We start from the raw sequence: 15,637 nt of genomic DNA, 5'->3' as shown, positions 1-15,637 counted from the left end.
TTTATTTATTTAATTTTATACTAGCTAAAATGTGTACTTATGTATACTCAAATTCAAAGGACATAGTGGTTAATATGGTTAATAAGGGTAGATCTATAGAGTCCAAGGGAATTCACCCGAACTAACTCGGAAAAAATAATATTATATTTTTATCTATAAGATGGATTTTCTTTATGTACTAGTTTTGAAACCCTTGAACAAAAAACATAGCGTAGCTCAGTGGAATAGTGCCTTCCAAAAGCACTTGTCACTGCTGAAGCCAAATTAAAAAACACGTTTATATATTATATCAATAAATAATGAATCTCAATTTATTATTTTCTATAAATATTAAACTTTATTGCAAAATACATCATACATTGAGTAAGAAAAAGGTTATAAATATATTAGCAATTTTATACACCACCTCTTTATGCATCATTCTAACTACTAAAAGCCAAAAAAAAAAAGGTAGAGGTAGGAGAAATGGGGAGGATTACAAGGCGTGGAGAATCGAACTCTTACCAACAAACTGAACTACTGACGGTTTAAGTACCAATCTTTCAAAACCAAACAATTTTATGATATATTTTGGCCATAACTCTTGAAATATGCTCTAAGCACTTTCTGCAAATCCAAGTTGTAGATTACCAAAGTCAAAAACAGTGTGGTATGCTCTCAAGAATACATCTCCAAGAACCCTGCCAATATCAAGAATTTCAAAATCATTGTCGTGCAAATGAAGAAGTGACAAAATATTCATAATTCGCGCCAAACAATATAATTTATTTACCAGAGGGGACGTCGTGGATGCACATCCAAAGCTGTAAATCCACTAAGACAGCGAGTATCATGATTGTCTTCGACTCTGATAACATACTATTACCAAAAACCGAGCAGAAAGTAGTTAATCTGTGAAAGATAGAGAACAGATACCTAAGAATAGCATTGCTTCTGGTATGCAACATTGTAATGGCACAACGAAAAAACCCATCCTTACAACCTACGAAAAAGTTTACTTAGTTGAGCTTTTGTTTTGAAAGAATACAAGTGTTTCTAGCATGCACATTGTATAATAGCATGTTAAGCCCAACGAAGAAAATCATCCCTTCACACAAAAAAGCTCGTTTAGTTAATCGAGCTTTGTTCTGTGAGATCAAAAGTGCTTCTAGTATGCACATTGTAATAGCAGGACGATAATAAGAACCATCCCAACACCTCACAGAATTCGTTTAGTTAGTCGAGCTTTGTTGTGGTTAGCAGTAGTCACCTTGTTGGTCCTCTGATCCTCCAGAACAAACAGAACATAAACTAATGGCTATGGTTTCTCTACTACTTCAACAAACTTCCGCGTAAATTTGACAATCTTAGACTCCCAGAGTAATTGTTACATCTCCAAAGATTTTCGAAAGCTTCACTTTTGAGTCCTTTCTAAGCACAATATGGTTGATTAATGATTATTCCTCGAAATCATACGACTATTAAAATTTATCAATATCATTTTTCCTCTAATATTTCATAGTCACCATTCCAAATATGTAGACAAAGTGGCAAGGATATATAAAAGAACTTCAAGAAACAGAGTAATTTGATCTGTGTTGCAAATAAACGAGACGATTTGATAACAACTTACTTGATCAGGAGAAAGGGGGAAAGGTTTATTCCCAATGGTAATTGTGATATGTGGCAGCGAAAACACGTCACAGTTGATATACGATTTTCCTTGAGGATCCGGAAGCTTCTCACACAGCTTCAACACAAAATAAGAGTAATCAGATGCAAGTGTAGAAATCTCTTAAATGGATTTATGTCACTTGGATATATCTTTCACAAATGTTGTCGGATGTGTGTTAGATTCTCTAAACACTATTCATTTTTTGGAGAATCCGAGCAACATAGAAATGGATTTACCTGATTAACATATTCAAATGTTTTTTCCTTTGTTGTCTCTTTTCTAAGCTCTACTTGCATCCAGAAAACTGTCATCTCACAGAAAGAACATAAACCACTCTCATCATTCGGTAGCTTCTCCAATTTTGAACTTCTAGCTACCATTTTCTCCTCGACATGGCTGCATACGTTTACAATAAAAGTCTCGGTTTCAACGTTATAATCCTACATCATTTGAGGGGAATTAGGAGATGAGTTCGAAATTCTAACCTTACATCAAACGTGCCGTTACGTGTACAAATACCAATTCTGTGGCAAATTCTTTCAGGTTGTAACTGCAGGGATAAAGAGTGAAATGTTAAAAGAATTTGATGTGTAAAATATTGCCTACAAAGTTGAGCCAGGAACTGTGTTACTCAGGTCCTCGCCTCTGCACCAGTGTCGGATCCTCCAAAAATGAGGTCCGACACACAAAGGTGACATTTTTGAAGGATCCGAGCAACATAGGCCAGGTATAGACCATTTAGACTCCGTGAAAGGGCCAAAACAACTAGAAGTAGAAAAGGAGCTTACGCCTGATACTAAGTTTTCCCAAATCATATTCCCATAATTCGAGAAAACAGTTTTACATTCCTTACTAACAAATCCTTCTGCTCCAATAGCATGATTGATTTGAGTCAAAATAGTCTGAAATCGAGTAAATACATAGACGGATGAGAAAAGAAGAAAAACGTCACGAATAAGATTAAGAAAAATGAGCAATCGTCATGAGAACACATACAGTCGGACCAGCAAGAAAAGACGTTCCAGTATCCACAATCGCTGGACAGCCACCTTTGCAAAGACCTGTGGTGGAAAATAACAAAAGTCAGGTAAGCTTTTAGCTGAGATAGTCACACGCTTCAACATAAGTTTGTGAATATATATTACCTGTTGAATTGTTTCCGATAACAACATCCCCTATTTCAATCTAGAATATGTAACAAACTCAAAACAATAAGAAGAAAAACATTAAACAACATGCATAAAATACTCTACTTGGTTTAATTAGTTACCTCCCAGTAACCATTTTGAGCAACTGGGACATAAGTATGCTGACCCCTGAAGTGAGTACTATCCACTCCTCCGAAGAGAATTTCACCCCCGAGCCTAGATTTAGGATCTCGATTCAGCCAGAGCGAGAAGATTGGCTGAGTAACGATACGTTGAAGCAACATATTATACCTGCCAATATCGTGCTAAATTAGTGCACATGATCGGCGCGAAAATGTTTTAAAACCACAAAATTAAAGGACATTTTGATACATTCTACATATCTTTAATTTAAGACCACAAGATTCAAATGTCTTCTTTACTTTCTTAAACTCTGAGTCAAGTCAAAACCAGACAAGCAAATTGAAACGGAGGGAGTATAAGATTCAGACTCAGCTGGCTTCAGTCAAACAAGCATTAGAAATTTGGCGAAAAACTAAGTAATACTAATCTATGAACAAAATAGAGATGTTTACCATACTGGCGTTACTCGTTCTGCAGCAACATCCTGAAATCCTAGTCCTAGTACCCCATCATATCGTGCACTCAAGAATGTGAAAAATCCTTCCCGAGTTACCTCAGTGAAAACCTGATGGAATTTTGGTTGAACATTTAGCGTTAAGAACATACGTACAACGTCAAGCTACCAAAGAATTAATATTGGCACCTGCTGATTTATGACAGAACTCCCAACTTTAACGTTGTCTTGGCTGAACAATCCGCGCACTGATCTAGTTCCAAAAGGGATTTTGCTAGGATTTCCTACAGTAGAAAGCCAAAAGATTTAACTGAACCTATGCAGTGTATAAAGATTAAATTATATTTAATCGAAATTAGGAGTTTTGAAGTCAATTGGCTATATACCAATTTTTGTATATGTAGTCGATAGTCTTGATCTGTACTTGGAACGAAGATAACAAGCGATCTGCACAAAAAAAAAAGTGCTTACAAGGGTTTGAAAACATAGTCAAGCAAATAAAAGTGTGCTCTCTCGCTAATTGCTTAAACTTTTAGCTGAGATAATCACACACCATGGTATTAGACCTAACAAAAGGACTCGCTAATAGCTTAAGCTTTTAGCTGAGACGGTCACACACTTCAATTTTCTTCCAGAAACTACAATGACGTGCACAATTTCATGACAAACTTACAGAGAAAATGCATTTCGAGGACGGGACCCAAAGATTTGAACTAGCAGTATCAAAAACAACAGCAAAATGCTGAGGAGGTGAACCGATACCAATCTCCGCGAAATACTGGACGTCCATATAGTTCTTCACATAAACTATCTCATCTCTAAGAGCTCCAAGATTCATGTTTAAATCTTTATGATGATGTTTAGCATAAATTCTTGCAGCCTTTATGCTATGAATATCCAAAGTTCTCCTCTTTAATCCTATTCGTATCGTATTATTAGCAGATGCATTATTGAAGCCAAAGGAAGAGGTACATAAATTCCATATCAGTAATGCTGCAAGTAAAACTTTAATCTTCATTCTGTCCACAAGTTCTCAGGCTCTACATAGAGAAACAAAGATGAACAATATTAGTATAGAAGTACAAATTCTTGGAAGGTATAGCCATCACGTCCAGTGACGGAATCAAGATTTTCACTATGGGGATTCAAAATATAAAGTAGTAAACATACAAAGACATGATTCAACATCTATTATTTACAACAACATAACCAGTGCAATCTCACAAGTAGGGTCGGAAGAGGGTAGTGTGTACGCACATAAGTTGTTTCCATAGACCCTTAGTTCAAGAAGAAGCATATCAACATCTAGGTTATACCTAAGAAATAATTTTGACCTTATATATACAATATAACTTTTCGACACAAGGGGTTTTGTCTTTCAGGGGCAAAGGGGGTCGTATGTACCCCTTCTCGCCCCCTTGCTTCGTCTCCTTTAACAAATTACTTCATCTAGTTCATGTACAAACGTCTACTACGACTTATCATATTTACTAATTCAACTTTCAATCATACATTTAGCCACAAGAGAGATTAAGTTTTATGAATTGATCGTAAAAAATACTTACACAATCATATCACTCATAAGATAATTACACGTAAATCTTTACACTAACATTAACGGTAACCTAAATAAAATGACTAAAATTACTTTTTATGTATATATAGTAGAGTGAAAATCCTAGTTGTGTCACTGAATTAAGTTACCATGATCGTGTGAAAGATGTTAACATTCTGATCAATATATATAACTTAAATTTTTAAAGAGCATTCAATCTGCATTAGACTTGAAAGCTAGAAAATAGATTACCGTATTTGTGTGCTGATGAAAGGTAGCAAATACCTGTAGAATTAGTCGATGTGCAAAGCAAGCGATGCAAATTAACTCCGAAAATACATAAAGGGTAGTCAGTATTTTTATATATAGGAAGAAACTTAGAGGCGTGATGAACATCCATCATTTTGGTAGCAAATAAGTCCAACACTTTAGGAAACCACCATGCAATTTCTTCTAATTAGTATACATTGCTAACTGCTACACTTGCGATGGGCAAAATTTTAGTTTATTTAGGTAAGTCGTAAACGTAACTTGTGAGATATTATAACACAAAAATATGAAAATTATCAGTGAAAATATTAAAGACAAATACAAAATAGGGTACAATAATGCAAATCACAAGATTAAACAACATGCAATTTTTTAAAAAAAGAGCTTGTTTGGTTTAGTTGATAAAAGGGACTTTTACCTAGAAATGTAAAATTTGGGGCTTAATTTTAAAATGAGAAGTTATAATTGGTTTTAAAATGAAATATAGTAGTACATAATTTGGTAAAGACAAATTTTGAAATGGCGATTTCAAGTGTTAATCATTTGAGTTTCAAATTTAATGTATTATAATTAGTACTTAATAAAAAAAATTGACACAAATATATTATTTAAACAAAATCAACTAAATTCGATCAAATCCAAATTTAATCTAAACAATGTCAGGATGAGATAGATAAAATCTCGTTGTGCTTGATAAAAGATCTTGAATTCAAATAATAACGATAAATAATGGAACGCTTAAACCTCCAATTATGCAAATTTCCCTTCAAACGCAAACTTATTTTTCCATCGAAACTAAATACTTTGTATTATTACTACGTGAAAAAACGTACATGTCCATCGGGATAGCTCAGGGGTGGTTATCCACACGGATGACCCATGATCAATCCTCCCTCAATGCCTTCTGAGTCGAGCTTGTCGCATAGAGCTTGCCTAGTGCGATTTACATTCACTGTGTGATTATTTGTAGGCTATTACAAAGTGAAGGTTTTACCCAATACATACATAGTTCAAATATACCCTTAGCATCATGTACGTTTCAAGTTTACGAACAAATAAACCTCTAAATGAGATTTAGAAAATTTCGAATATCAGATAGTTATATATTACTAAAAAAAAACGAAAATATGTAATATTTCACTACTCAGATCTAACATTAGATGTTCTAATTTGCTCTCCAGCATCCGGAGGTTGTTTAGTAGGCGTAGCGTCCGGAGCGCGTGGTGGGAACGCCTCCGGCTGTCCAGGTGGTGATGTAGGTGGTTGTGGTGCTTCGTGACCTGACGGAGAAGTGTTCGTTGGTTCGGAAAATTCAGGACTATCGGTCCGCGGCGCGGTTGGTGACGGTGATGGTGGTGGAGGGTTTTCACCTGCAGTTCAACTATAGTGTTAATACTATCTATATCTAATAGTTTTAGTTCGTGTAGAAAAAAATTACTCCTTACATTTTATTTAGCTTTTCGATCGAAAGTCAATCTAACTAATCTTTAAAGCTTTAAGTCAAATTAGATATTTTAAAATTTAAATATTCAAACTATAACAAAAGTAATTACAAGTTGCAACTCTTTCTTCTAACGAAATGAATCTTCCCCTATTATTCATTATTGTTGAGGTAATAATAAACGTACCATTTAACTCGACTTGACATATATAGCCTCCAACTTTGAGGTTAGAAAAATAAACACTTAAATTTGTATAAAATTGAACTAATACACACACATGCATACCTAGTGTCATGTGTGTATTAATTATTTAATTTTATATAAATTTAAGTGTTTTACTGTTTGCGCACCTAAATACATTATATATTTACTATTTTATATTTGTTCGAATCTAATACTAAAAAATAAAATTAACACCAACAATATCTTGTATTAGAAAATCTGCCCTTATATTTTTACTTTATCGGTAGAATAACATCAAACCTTATAATATATGAAAAAATCACTAAATGATATATATCTCGTAATTTACTACCTAACTTATCAATCATACTATTCTTTTTAACCTAATAAAAAAAATTAAATAGATACTAAATTTAAATTCATAAAGTTTAACGATTATTTACCTGGTCTTATCGGTGGAATGGCATCGAAATCTGGCACGAAAGGTGAATCCTCCACCGCCGGCGGTGCATCGGTGGGTGTGCTGATATTTGGCGGTGGCGTGGTAGTAGTAGGAAAATCAGATGGAAGATTTTCCTTGCTCATTTTTCTAGTAAGTCCAAGTGAAATATTCAAATTTTGAACAAGAAATATTGAAGATTTTGTATAATATTTGGCTGAAACTCTTAGCATTTTTTTAAAATTATTTTGGTAATCTGTTTAGTAGAACGGGGATATTAAAGATATCATTTATTTGGTTTTAGCACAAACTTTTTTTGTAAAATGTATAGGATAGTGCAAGTGATACGTGTTATTCATGAGACACCTTTGTATTTGATACGTGTTATTCATGAGACACGTGGAGGCCATGCAATCTGACACCTGCCCTACTTCAAAATAGTTTGATTAGTACATTATAAATTTCAATATATATATATATATATATATATATATATATATATATTATTAGAAGAATTTAGTAAATTAAGAGTATACTTATAGCATGAGCATTTTATTTTAAAAAAAAATCAAAGCTTAAATTGTTTGAGAGGAGAATGTACTTTTAATTCTGTTAATTTTGTTCAATGTTTCGATTTATGATTGAAAGATGTAAATTTTATTCTTTTTGTGGTCTTGATTGTCATATCTTTTTTATTGACAAGAAAATGAACAGTTCTATTTTATCCTCCGCACAATATGCAAAAAAAATAAATGAAAAAGAACATAAAAATATCTTCATAATTAGCCTTGATTCAAAATCTACTTAATCCATTAAAAGTAGTTCATTTAAAATTCTAGCTCTGACACTAAATCATCAAAAGATGATGGGTGATGGGACATCAGGGTGCGGAACCTGCCACGGTTCAGGTTCGGGCTCCTTCGGAGGCACAACATCCGGCCCGGTGGGCGGGACAATCTCCGGTGGTGTTGGAGGTGTAACATCCGGCCAACCAGGCGGAACAATCTCCGGGTCTATCGGAGGTATAACATCCGGCCCACCGGGCGGAACAATCTCAGGCGGTGGCCCAGGCATGTCTGGGCCCATTGGATCATGATCGGGCGGTAATGGTATTGGTGGACCTGGAAATTCTGGGCCTGGGCTTGGAGGTGATAACGGTGGTTCCTTAGCAGGGTTTTCTGGTGGTATCTCTACAGGTTCTAAAACAGATAGGTCATAATTGTTGTAACTTTTCATATGGGCTGAAATAAGATTTGGGCCGTTTATTCTTACAGTTTTAGCCATTAACGAAGTTGTACAAGTTGAGTGATAAAATGAAATTGTTTTCTTCAAAAAACTGTGTGAAATGGCCATTAATACAGTACTAGACATTTCTTCTTCTGGAAAGTAGGAGGGATTTTTTAAGAGTAGTGAAGAAATGAAAATAATACCTAAGTAGTAATATTTATTTATTATCATGAAACGATGACACGTGTGCATAGGGGAGCCACGTAGCAATAATCACAATGGATCCACCGCTCTATCGAACACGTAATTATTCAAAAGGGACGTTTATCTTATAGCAAAATAATAATATAGCTAGATTTTCTTTTTCCAAAATGTAGTAGAGCATTTTCTGTGCATGCAAAATATAATTCACCTGAATATAATATTTGATTATAATTATATATCTACATATTTTTAAAGCTGAAGTTGTTTTGAATGCACAAGTAGTCAAGTGTATATGTGTTTTCGAAAGGTATAAATATAATATATAAATATGGGTTGTTCAAGGGTAATTTGAAATTTGAAAACAAACGCTCTACCCCATAAGGTTGCGTACATCTTATCCTCTTCAAACCTCACTTATAGGATTACACTGAGTTATGATATAAACGTTGCAATGCAGAATATTCAAATCTTGTATATCCTTGCAGGAGTCAATTGTCACAGCTATTAGAAAAGGTTCAACCAGTAGCTCTTCAAGGAAATGCAAAACTTACAGCAAGGGCGTGGAGTTTCATATTAGTTCTGTGAATACAGAAAAAGAACAATTCCCTTTGTCTAACGACGTCTAGGTTGGTGTTTTGCCAGGAACTTTCTGTGCAATCCATCCTAAACCATCGTATAAACCGTCACCAGTCAGGGCACTGCAGGCTTGTATATGCCAATCGTGGTTCTTGATGCTATGAAGGGAAAGTGCATCAGTTATCTCTGCAGGGGTCATGGCATCTTTAAGATCCTGTTTGTTTGCAAAGACTAGTACAACTGCATTTTGCAGATCCTCGTGTGGGAGCAACCTGAACAGCTCATCTTTCATAGTGGAAATACGGGCTCTGTCACTGCTATCGATAACTACAATGACAGCATGAGTTCCACGATAGTAAGTTGCCCATGATGTCCTCAGTCTTTCTTGCCCACCAAGATCCCAGACCTGATAAAAACAGCATAAAATAGAAAGAAAGGAGTAAGATAAACAGAACTGCCCTCATCTATTTCTCCATATATAAAAGGCAAAACAACATGTGAATTAACCTGCAGTCTTTTGTCAATACACTTTTTCAATGGAGAAAAAAAGTGAGAGGATAATGGTAACTTATAATACAAGGAGTACACATCAGAGGGCAGAAACAAGGAAATAATGTCAATGATGGTATCACAAGGTCTCTTTCTTTTCTAACAAGTGTGTTTTCACAGCCGTTAGATGCTTCAAGCTGTTAGTAAAAGAATTCCCTGGCTTCAAGAGGAAGAAAGTGTTTGCTCAAAAACAATCACGGTACCAAGGACAATTATTTCTCATAAGTGGCTACTGAAGGCCAATACACCATTGATCATAAGAGTTCCTATCCAAGTCCACATAAAACAGAAAATACTCCTTATTGTTTGGTTGGAGTATAGTGCACACTTGAATCAGACTAGACCACAACTTCAAAACTACTCAATGTAACATGAACCCATAAACCCATGTGCACTAGATATAAACCTGTGTCAAGTGTCAGCTAGAAGCAAAAGCATGTCATGCATACTAAAATCAATCAGGCTTTCAAGTAAACAAATATCCTCAGTTATTCTGGTTGTTAAGAGGGGTTCAGCAGAAGTAAAACCTTTTTTTGTTAGATAGGTTCAGCAGAAGTATTTTCTTGGCTCTAGCATTACTAGTCCTGAGCAACAAAACAATTTAATTATTAAATTGGGTGAATGCAAGACAGAATTGTAGTGAAATCCAATATGCTTACCTACTTAGTGACCTTAAAGGTTGCCAGAGGCACTCACATTAATAGCTGATAATGTTGAGAGTTGAGAGACACACCTGTAACTAGGACATCTTTCAATTAGGGCAAAGAAGTAATTTGGTCAAAAAAAAAAGATTGTAGGTTTTGGGGTGATTCAGAAAATAGTAGTAGTCATTTTTCAAGGAAAAGATATCTTTGACTGTGTTGTAGACGGTTTCATTTTCACAGATCAAAAAGTCATCAGAATTATTTCATTCAGAGAAATTTAGAAATTCCAGTACTTCAGGCCCAAAAGGTACCCTTACCTGCTCTTAGAAAGTGAAATTCTTCTTTATTAGGTGGCTTTTATGACCATAAGATCATTTAACTGTTTAAGCGATGAATGTTTCCTCATTACAGATAATGGGTCCACAAAATTAACCATTTTGATTAAAAGATACAAGAGCAACAACAAATACTACTGAATCAACTTCCACAAAGGGTAGGGAAAAAGAAATAAAGCATTGTGCATAAAGATGGAAAAGAATGAGAACACTATAATTAGCATCACTATAACCCACCTAAGTTAAGAATCTTATTACGAGCATCACAGGTTCGAACCTTGGCGCAGCCAAAAGACCGGAATTTAAGTGGAGAAGGTTAAAAGTAAAGTAGGGTAGAGGGGTGAGCCAATTATCCACAGCACTGCGGACCATGTGCCACTGGCCCTCGGGATTTCTCGGTTATCGAAAAAGAAGAATTTTATCATGTAAAACCACACTGTCAAGGTGTCAATTGTTCTGAGAGAACACCATTATGAGAAAAAGAAACAGCACTTAAGATGATTTCACAAGTTGTCATCATGAAAATAAAGTTGCACATTATAAACCTACTTCATCTGTTTAATATTTCATGTGCTGCATCAAACAGCAAAATAATTGAATAGCAACATGGGACTAGAAGGACCACTCAATCACTCATCACAGAAGATCCAATTATGAATTACCCAAACTAAGAATTTTCATAGAAAGTTCTTTAAACTCGCTCAAGGGCTGAAACAACTTAAGTCAAGGAATGGCGCCCAAAATCCTACTCTGCAGATTGACATCCAACTAGCCCATTCCTATTGGGATGTTAACCGTTGCTGCATTGCACGATTACATACAGGTTATAGTATATTGTGTGGAACATGTTTGGAACTGAATGGTGATGCTACAAATCTCATACAGATGTCGCTAGACTGGAAATTGAGGAGGTAGAAAGACTGAAGGACAGCATGAGAAGTTACCAATTTGGCGCTCATGTAGACACTATGGACAAAGAGAAATAGATAAGTATTTAGCTCTTGGCAAGACAAATATCGTTTTTAAGAGAAGCCAATTTTTTTTGCTATTAAGAGGGGGGAAATTACTTCTCTCACTTAAGAAGTAAGTCATCTTTCTTTCTGCTATCTTTAATTCTTAAGTTCATATTACTTGCTCCAACTACCACATTCTTCAGTAATAAAAAGTTCCATCAAACACTATGCTTTGCTGATACCATTATTAATATTTAGTACATACTTTTTGCCAAAAACTTATTTTCCATTCACAAACCAAACACTAGAAAAACACTTTCTATGAAAACATACATGGAGAATTACTTCCAACATATCAAACACTTCTACTTAAGTACAAATAGGTGTAACTTTTCTATTTTTTTAACCTTTTTGGAGCACTTAAATATTCCAATCAGCATAGATGATTGGACTCTTCACAATCATGTACTTCTTGTGGAATTCTCTATTTTCTTATTCATACTTTATGTGGCTTTCTCCCCCATCACATCAATAAACTATAAGAAACTGTGATCCCTTTTCGTCATCAGCAAGCATTTGTAGATTAAAGAACTGCACAACTTGATCTAGTCCTGTCAAAATGATCCTCTTCTGTGAAGATTAACCCTTCTGAGTTAGAACTGAACAAGCTATTGCCTTCCTCACCCTTCTTCTACCTCTGCTTCTTCTTCCTCCTCCACCTAGATTCTAAAAAACTTGACCCACTACTTCTCCATCATTTGATCCATCAGTTAGACTAACATGTGATACATTTCCTCAAAAGTTCAGCCAAAATCCACCTCAAATTTTCTAATTCCCAACTACTAAATTTAAGTTGGTGAATCCCTATATTACCGACATCTGTCCTATCCTCGGTCACTTAATCAGATTAAGTGATATTGAAAACCATCATGTACACAATCAACTTATAAAGGATAGCTTCCTCAGAAACAAAATCTTCAAATTATTATTATTTTCATAGACAGACTTGTACAGAATCGTATCTCTCACTCACACTATAATTGAAATATCAGAACAACTTCAAATTAAAAAGAAAAAGAAAAAATGTTTAGTCTGACAAGCTTAACACTGCCAGCTGAATATGTGTTTGTCCAAACAGACCTTGGGATATCATAAAAGACAATTTCTTAAATGATTCCAGATTGGTACACATTAGCTGCTGCTAGCCTATTCTATAAACTATAAAGTAAATAGCGGGTCAATACCAGGGTTCTTTTCAATGTAGAGGTCATGTTCTCATACTAGAATTTGTCTAATAGTAATAACATCTCATTAACCACCATTCCAGGAGAAACGGATAAATTCTTCATTACAAGTGCTAATCACTAGCATGGAACAAACTGAGTTCTTCCCATTAGCAACCAGAACCTTCTCAAAAGCATGTTAGCAAATGTCTATCAGTTCATTTCTGAGCACGTATACCAAGTTAAACAAGTAAAACTAAATGATAATACTAAATAAATCTCCTCAACTTGCAATTACCATTTATATATATGGATCAAACCAATTCATTTCTGTATTATATCTGTTAAACAAAAATCGTTCTTTTCTGAGCACCCAAGTGTGTGGTTTCATGCAATTCAAAGTAGTTGGAATTGAAGCCCATGGGAGACATGGGTTCTAATCCCAGCATGAGAAGAAGGTAAAGCTATTTCTTCCCATCTGTCCGAGATTAACAGACATCCAATGTCATAATCTAGGCTGAATCATTGCCAAACTAAAATAGCTTCCTCAATCACGATGATTGCTTATGCATAGGCTATTACGAGTTCAAGACAGGCCTAGATGGGGAATTTGGAGCAAGCTAACCCAAAAATTACCCATTTAAAAAATCAATCCTTCTTTATCAACATAACAACTTTATACTACAATTTCACGCATAACCCCTTTTTTCCTTTTTGATAACCGTGGTGTATGGCCTAGCTTCCGCACAGTTCGTCAAACTAGGATACATATCACCTCCCATCAGCAACATAATAGCAATAGCTACCAGGTAACTCTGTCCACTAAGGAACAACTTTGTACTACACTTCCACTCATAAATCTAATTACACATGATACCTACAAACTCCCACCAACAACATAATAGCAATAGGTACCAGGTAACTTTGTCCACTAAGGAACAACTTTATACTTCAATTTCACTCATAAATCTAATCCACATGATACCTACAACCTCCGACCAGCATCATATACCAAGTAACTCTCTATCCACCGAGGCCACCAAAACTAGGACAGATAGGAACAAATCACCTAGTGTTTTTCGTCTCTTCTAGGAATTAATCTAATACCTCACAGTTCTTAAGCCACTTCATTGACCACTAAATCACACCGTTTGGTGCTCAATTTCACGCATAAACTTGATGCAAAATGATTGAATAATCAATTATAACTCAACAAAACAAAAAAGCACTATGAAATTCAGATACAGTGTTTGCTCACCTCAAATCGTATGTTCTTATAAACAAGCTCCTCAACATTACTACCAACAGTAGGATTGGTAGTAACCACCTCACCCAGATGCAACTTATAAAGCGTCGTCGTTTTTCCAGCATTATCCAATCCAACAACAATGATCTTGTACTCTTTCGCCGGAAACATCATGAACCAGAATCTCGATACGAAACCTCCCATAACTTTTACAGATCTGATCTAAAACAAAAACAGATCAAAGTTGATTGATTCGAATTTCCGATTCCGATGAAATCGTCGATTATCGGAACGAGAATCGACGGTGAAAAAATCGATCGAAGATGAATAATCGAATTTTTGATCTGATAATTGCCTTTTTGACGAAGAAATTGGATTTTTTTTAGAGAAAAATATTCAAAAAGAATAAAAAGGAAGAAGGAGATGAGACGACAAAAATTTTATGCTGTTAATGCCACCGTGGCACTGAAATGTGACTTGTCAGAGGTAGTACTCGATTTCCGTCTCGATTAATTTTATGAAATATTTTTTACTCATCAAAGCTAAGTATATGAAAAGAAATTGCTTAGTGTTTTAACGGCTGCAATTCTCAGTAAAGATAAAATACTAGATTATTTTTTCTCATTTATTTTAATTTTGATGAACAAAGTTATTTGATGTTTGTTGTATATAAAAATAACGAATACTTAGTGAAATAGTTCGAGATACACACCTCTTTTAATAGAATAAATTGATTTAATTATAATCCTAGTTTTATTGTTGTGCCAAAACAAAGGAAGAAGGAACTTTTGTGAAATAAAAAATACTATATGTATTTTATTTTTGATAATCAATAAATTTTATAGGATCAATTTTAAATGATATGTTTAATCGGATATTGTAATTGTTATAAAAAAGAAAGTTCAAATGAAAAAATAGAAGACACGATAGGATAAGGAGATGAAAAGCATTACGAAATATGTAATTTAAAACACAACATTATGAATGTACGCATCTTTAAATAAGTATAAGAAAAAATCGAGAGCTTCAGAAGGCCATGTAAGAGGCATTCAAGGTCTACACTATGCTAGTATGGATATTTAAATAGAGTAGATATTGAATTCAAGACAATTATAAACTCAAAAGATCAAAGAAGTCTTGCTAACATCAGATCATGATCGTGCGCCTAATCCACAACTACAAATAGAAAATTAAAAATTTGACAAATGTAAATTTTTTATATATAATTGTAAGAATCAATTCTAACATGTTCGGATTATAATAGTTTCAACTTAAATTATTACAAAGTCTAATTTTCAAATTATTCAAATAATTATTAATTTCAATAAATAGTTATGGATATGATTCTCTTTGCGAGACTTACGGATATTATGTCTCTATTGACTTCAAACCTTCATTTGGGCTTACTTAAG

The 15,637-nt window shown here is 34.6% G+C and overlaps 4 protein-coding genes across 4 annotated transcripts; all 4 read right to left on the bottom strand.

Annotated features, from left to right (window-relative positions):
- Positions 1–317: 317 nt before the first annotated feature.
- On the bottom strand, positions 318–5,283 carry LOC125825858 (cyprosin-like). Its single transcript, XM_049505146.1, has 14 exons — positions 5,220–5,283; positions 4,053–4,419; positions 3,766–3,826; positions 3,569–3,663; positions 3,378–3,490; positions 2,925–3,093; positions 2,800–2,839; positions 2,651–2,715; positions 2,443–2,556; positions 2,140–2,204; positions 1,891–2,050; positions 1,613–1,729; positions 773–858; positions 318–680 (listed from the first exon to the last, which is right to left on the bottom strand). Exons 2-14 carry the CDS (start codon positions 4,395–4,397, stop codon positions 596–598), a joined length of 1,515 nt encoding a protein of 504 aa, XP_049361103.1. The 5' UTR covers positions 4,398–4,419; positions 5,220–5,283; the 3' UTR covers positions 318–595.
- Positions 5,284–6,344: 1,061 nt separating this feature from the next.
- LOC125825881 (extensin-like) lies at positions 6,345–7,501 on the bottom strand. Its single transcript, XM_049505174.1, has 2 exons — positions 7,273–7,501; positions 6,345–6,574 (listed from the first exon to the last, which is right to left on the bottom strand). The coding sequence occupies exons 1-2, from the start codon at positions 7,499–7,501 to the stop codon at positions 6,345–6,347; spliced, it is 459 nt and encodes a 152-aa protein (XP_049361131.1).
- Positions 7,502–8,123: 622 nt separating this feature from the next.
- Positions 8,124–8,552, bottom strand: LOC125825935 (uncharacterized). Its single transcript, XM_049505222.1, has one exon. The coding sequence runs from the start codon at positions 8,550–8,552 to the stop codon at positions 8,124–8,126; it is 429 nt and encodes a 142-aa protein (XP_049361179.1).
- Positions 8,553–9,133: 581 nt separating this feature from the next.
- On the bottom strand, positions 9,134–14,647 carry LOC125825877 (uncharacterized). Its single transcript, XM_049505168.1, has 2 exons — positions 14,238–14,647; positions 9,134–9,681 (listed from the first exon to the last, which is right to left on the bottom strand). The coding sequence occupies exons 1-2, from the start codon at positions 14,427–14,429 to the stop codon at positions 9,322–9,324; spliced, it is 552 nt and encodes a 183-aa protein (XP_049361125.1). The 5' UTR covers positions 14,430–14,647; the 3' UTR covers positions 9,134–9,321.
- Positions 14,648–15,637: the final 990 nt, after the last annotated feature.

Source organism: Solanum verrucosum, unplaced genomic scaffold, assembly GCF_900185275.1.
Source record: "Solanum verrucosum unplaced genomic scaffold, falcon-dt-bn FXZP01000161.1, whole genome shotgun sequence".
Taxonomy (NCBI): domain Eukaryota; kingdom Viridiplantae; phylum Streptophyta; class Magnoliopsida; order Solanales; family Solanaceae; genus Solanum; species Solanum verrucosum.
The sequence above is the reverse complement of the archived record's forward strand: the minus strand, read 5'-3'. Positions and strand labels throughout refer to the sequence as shown.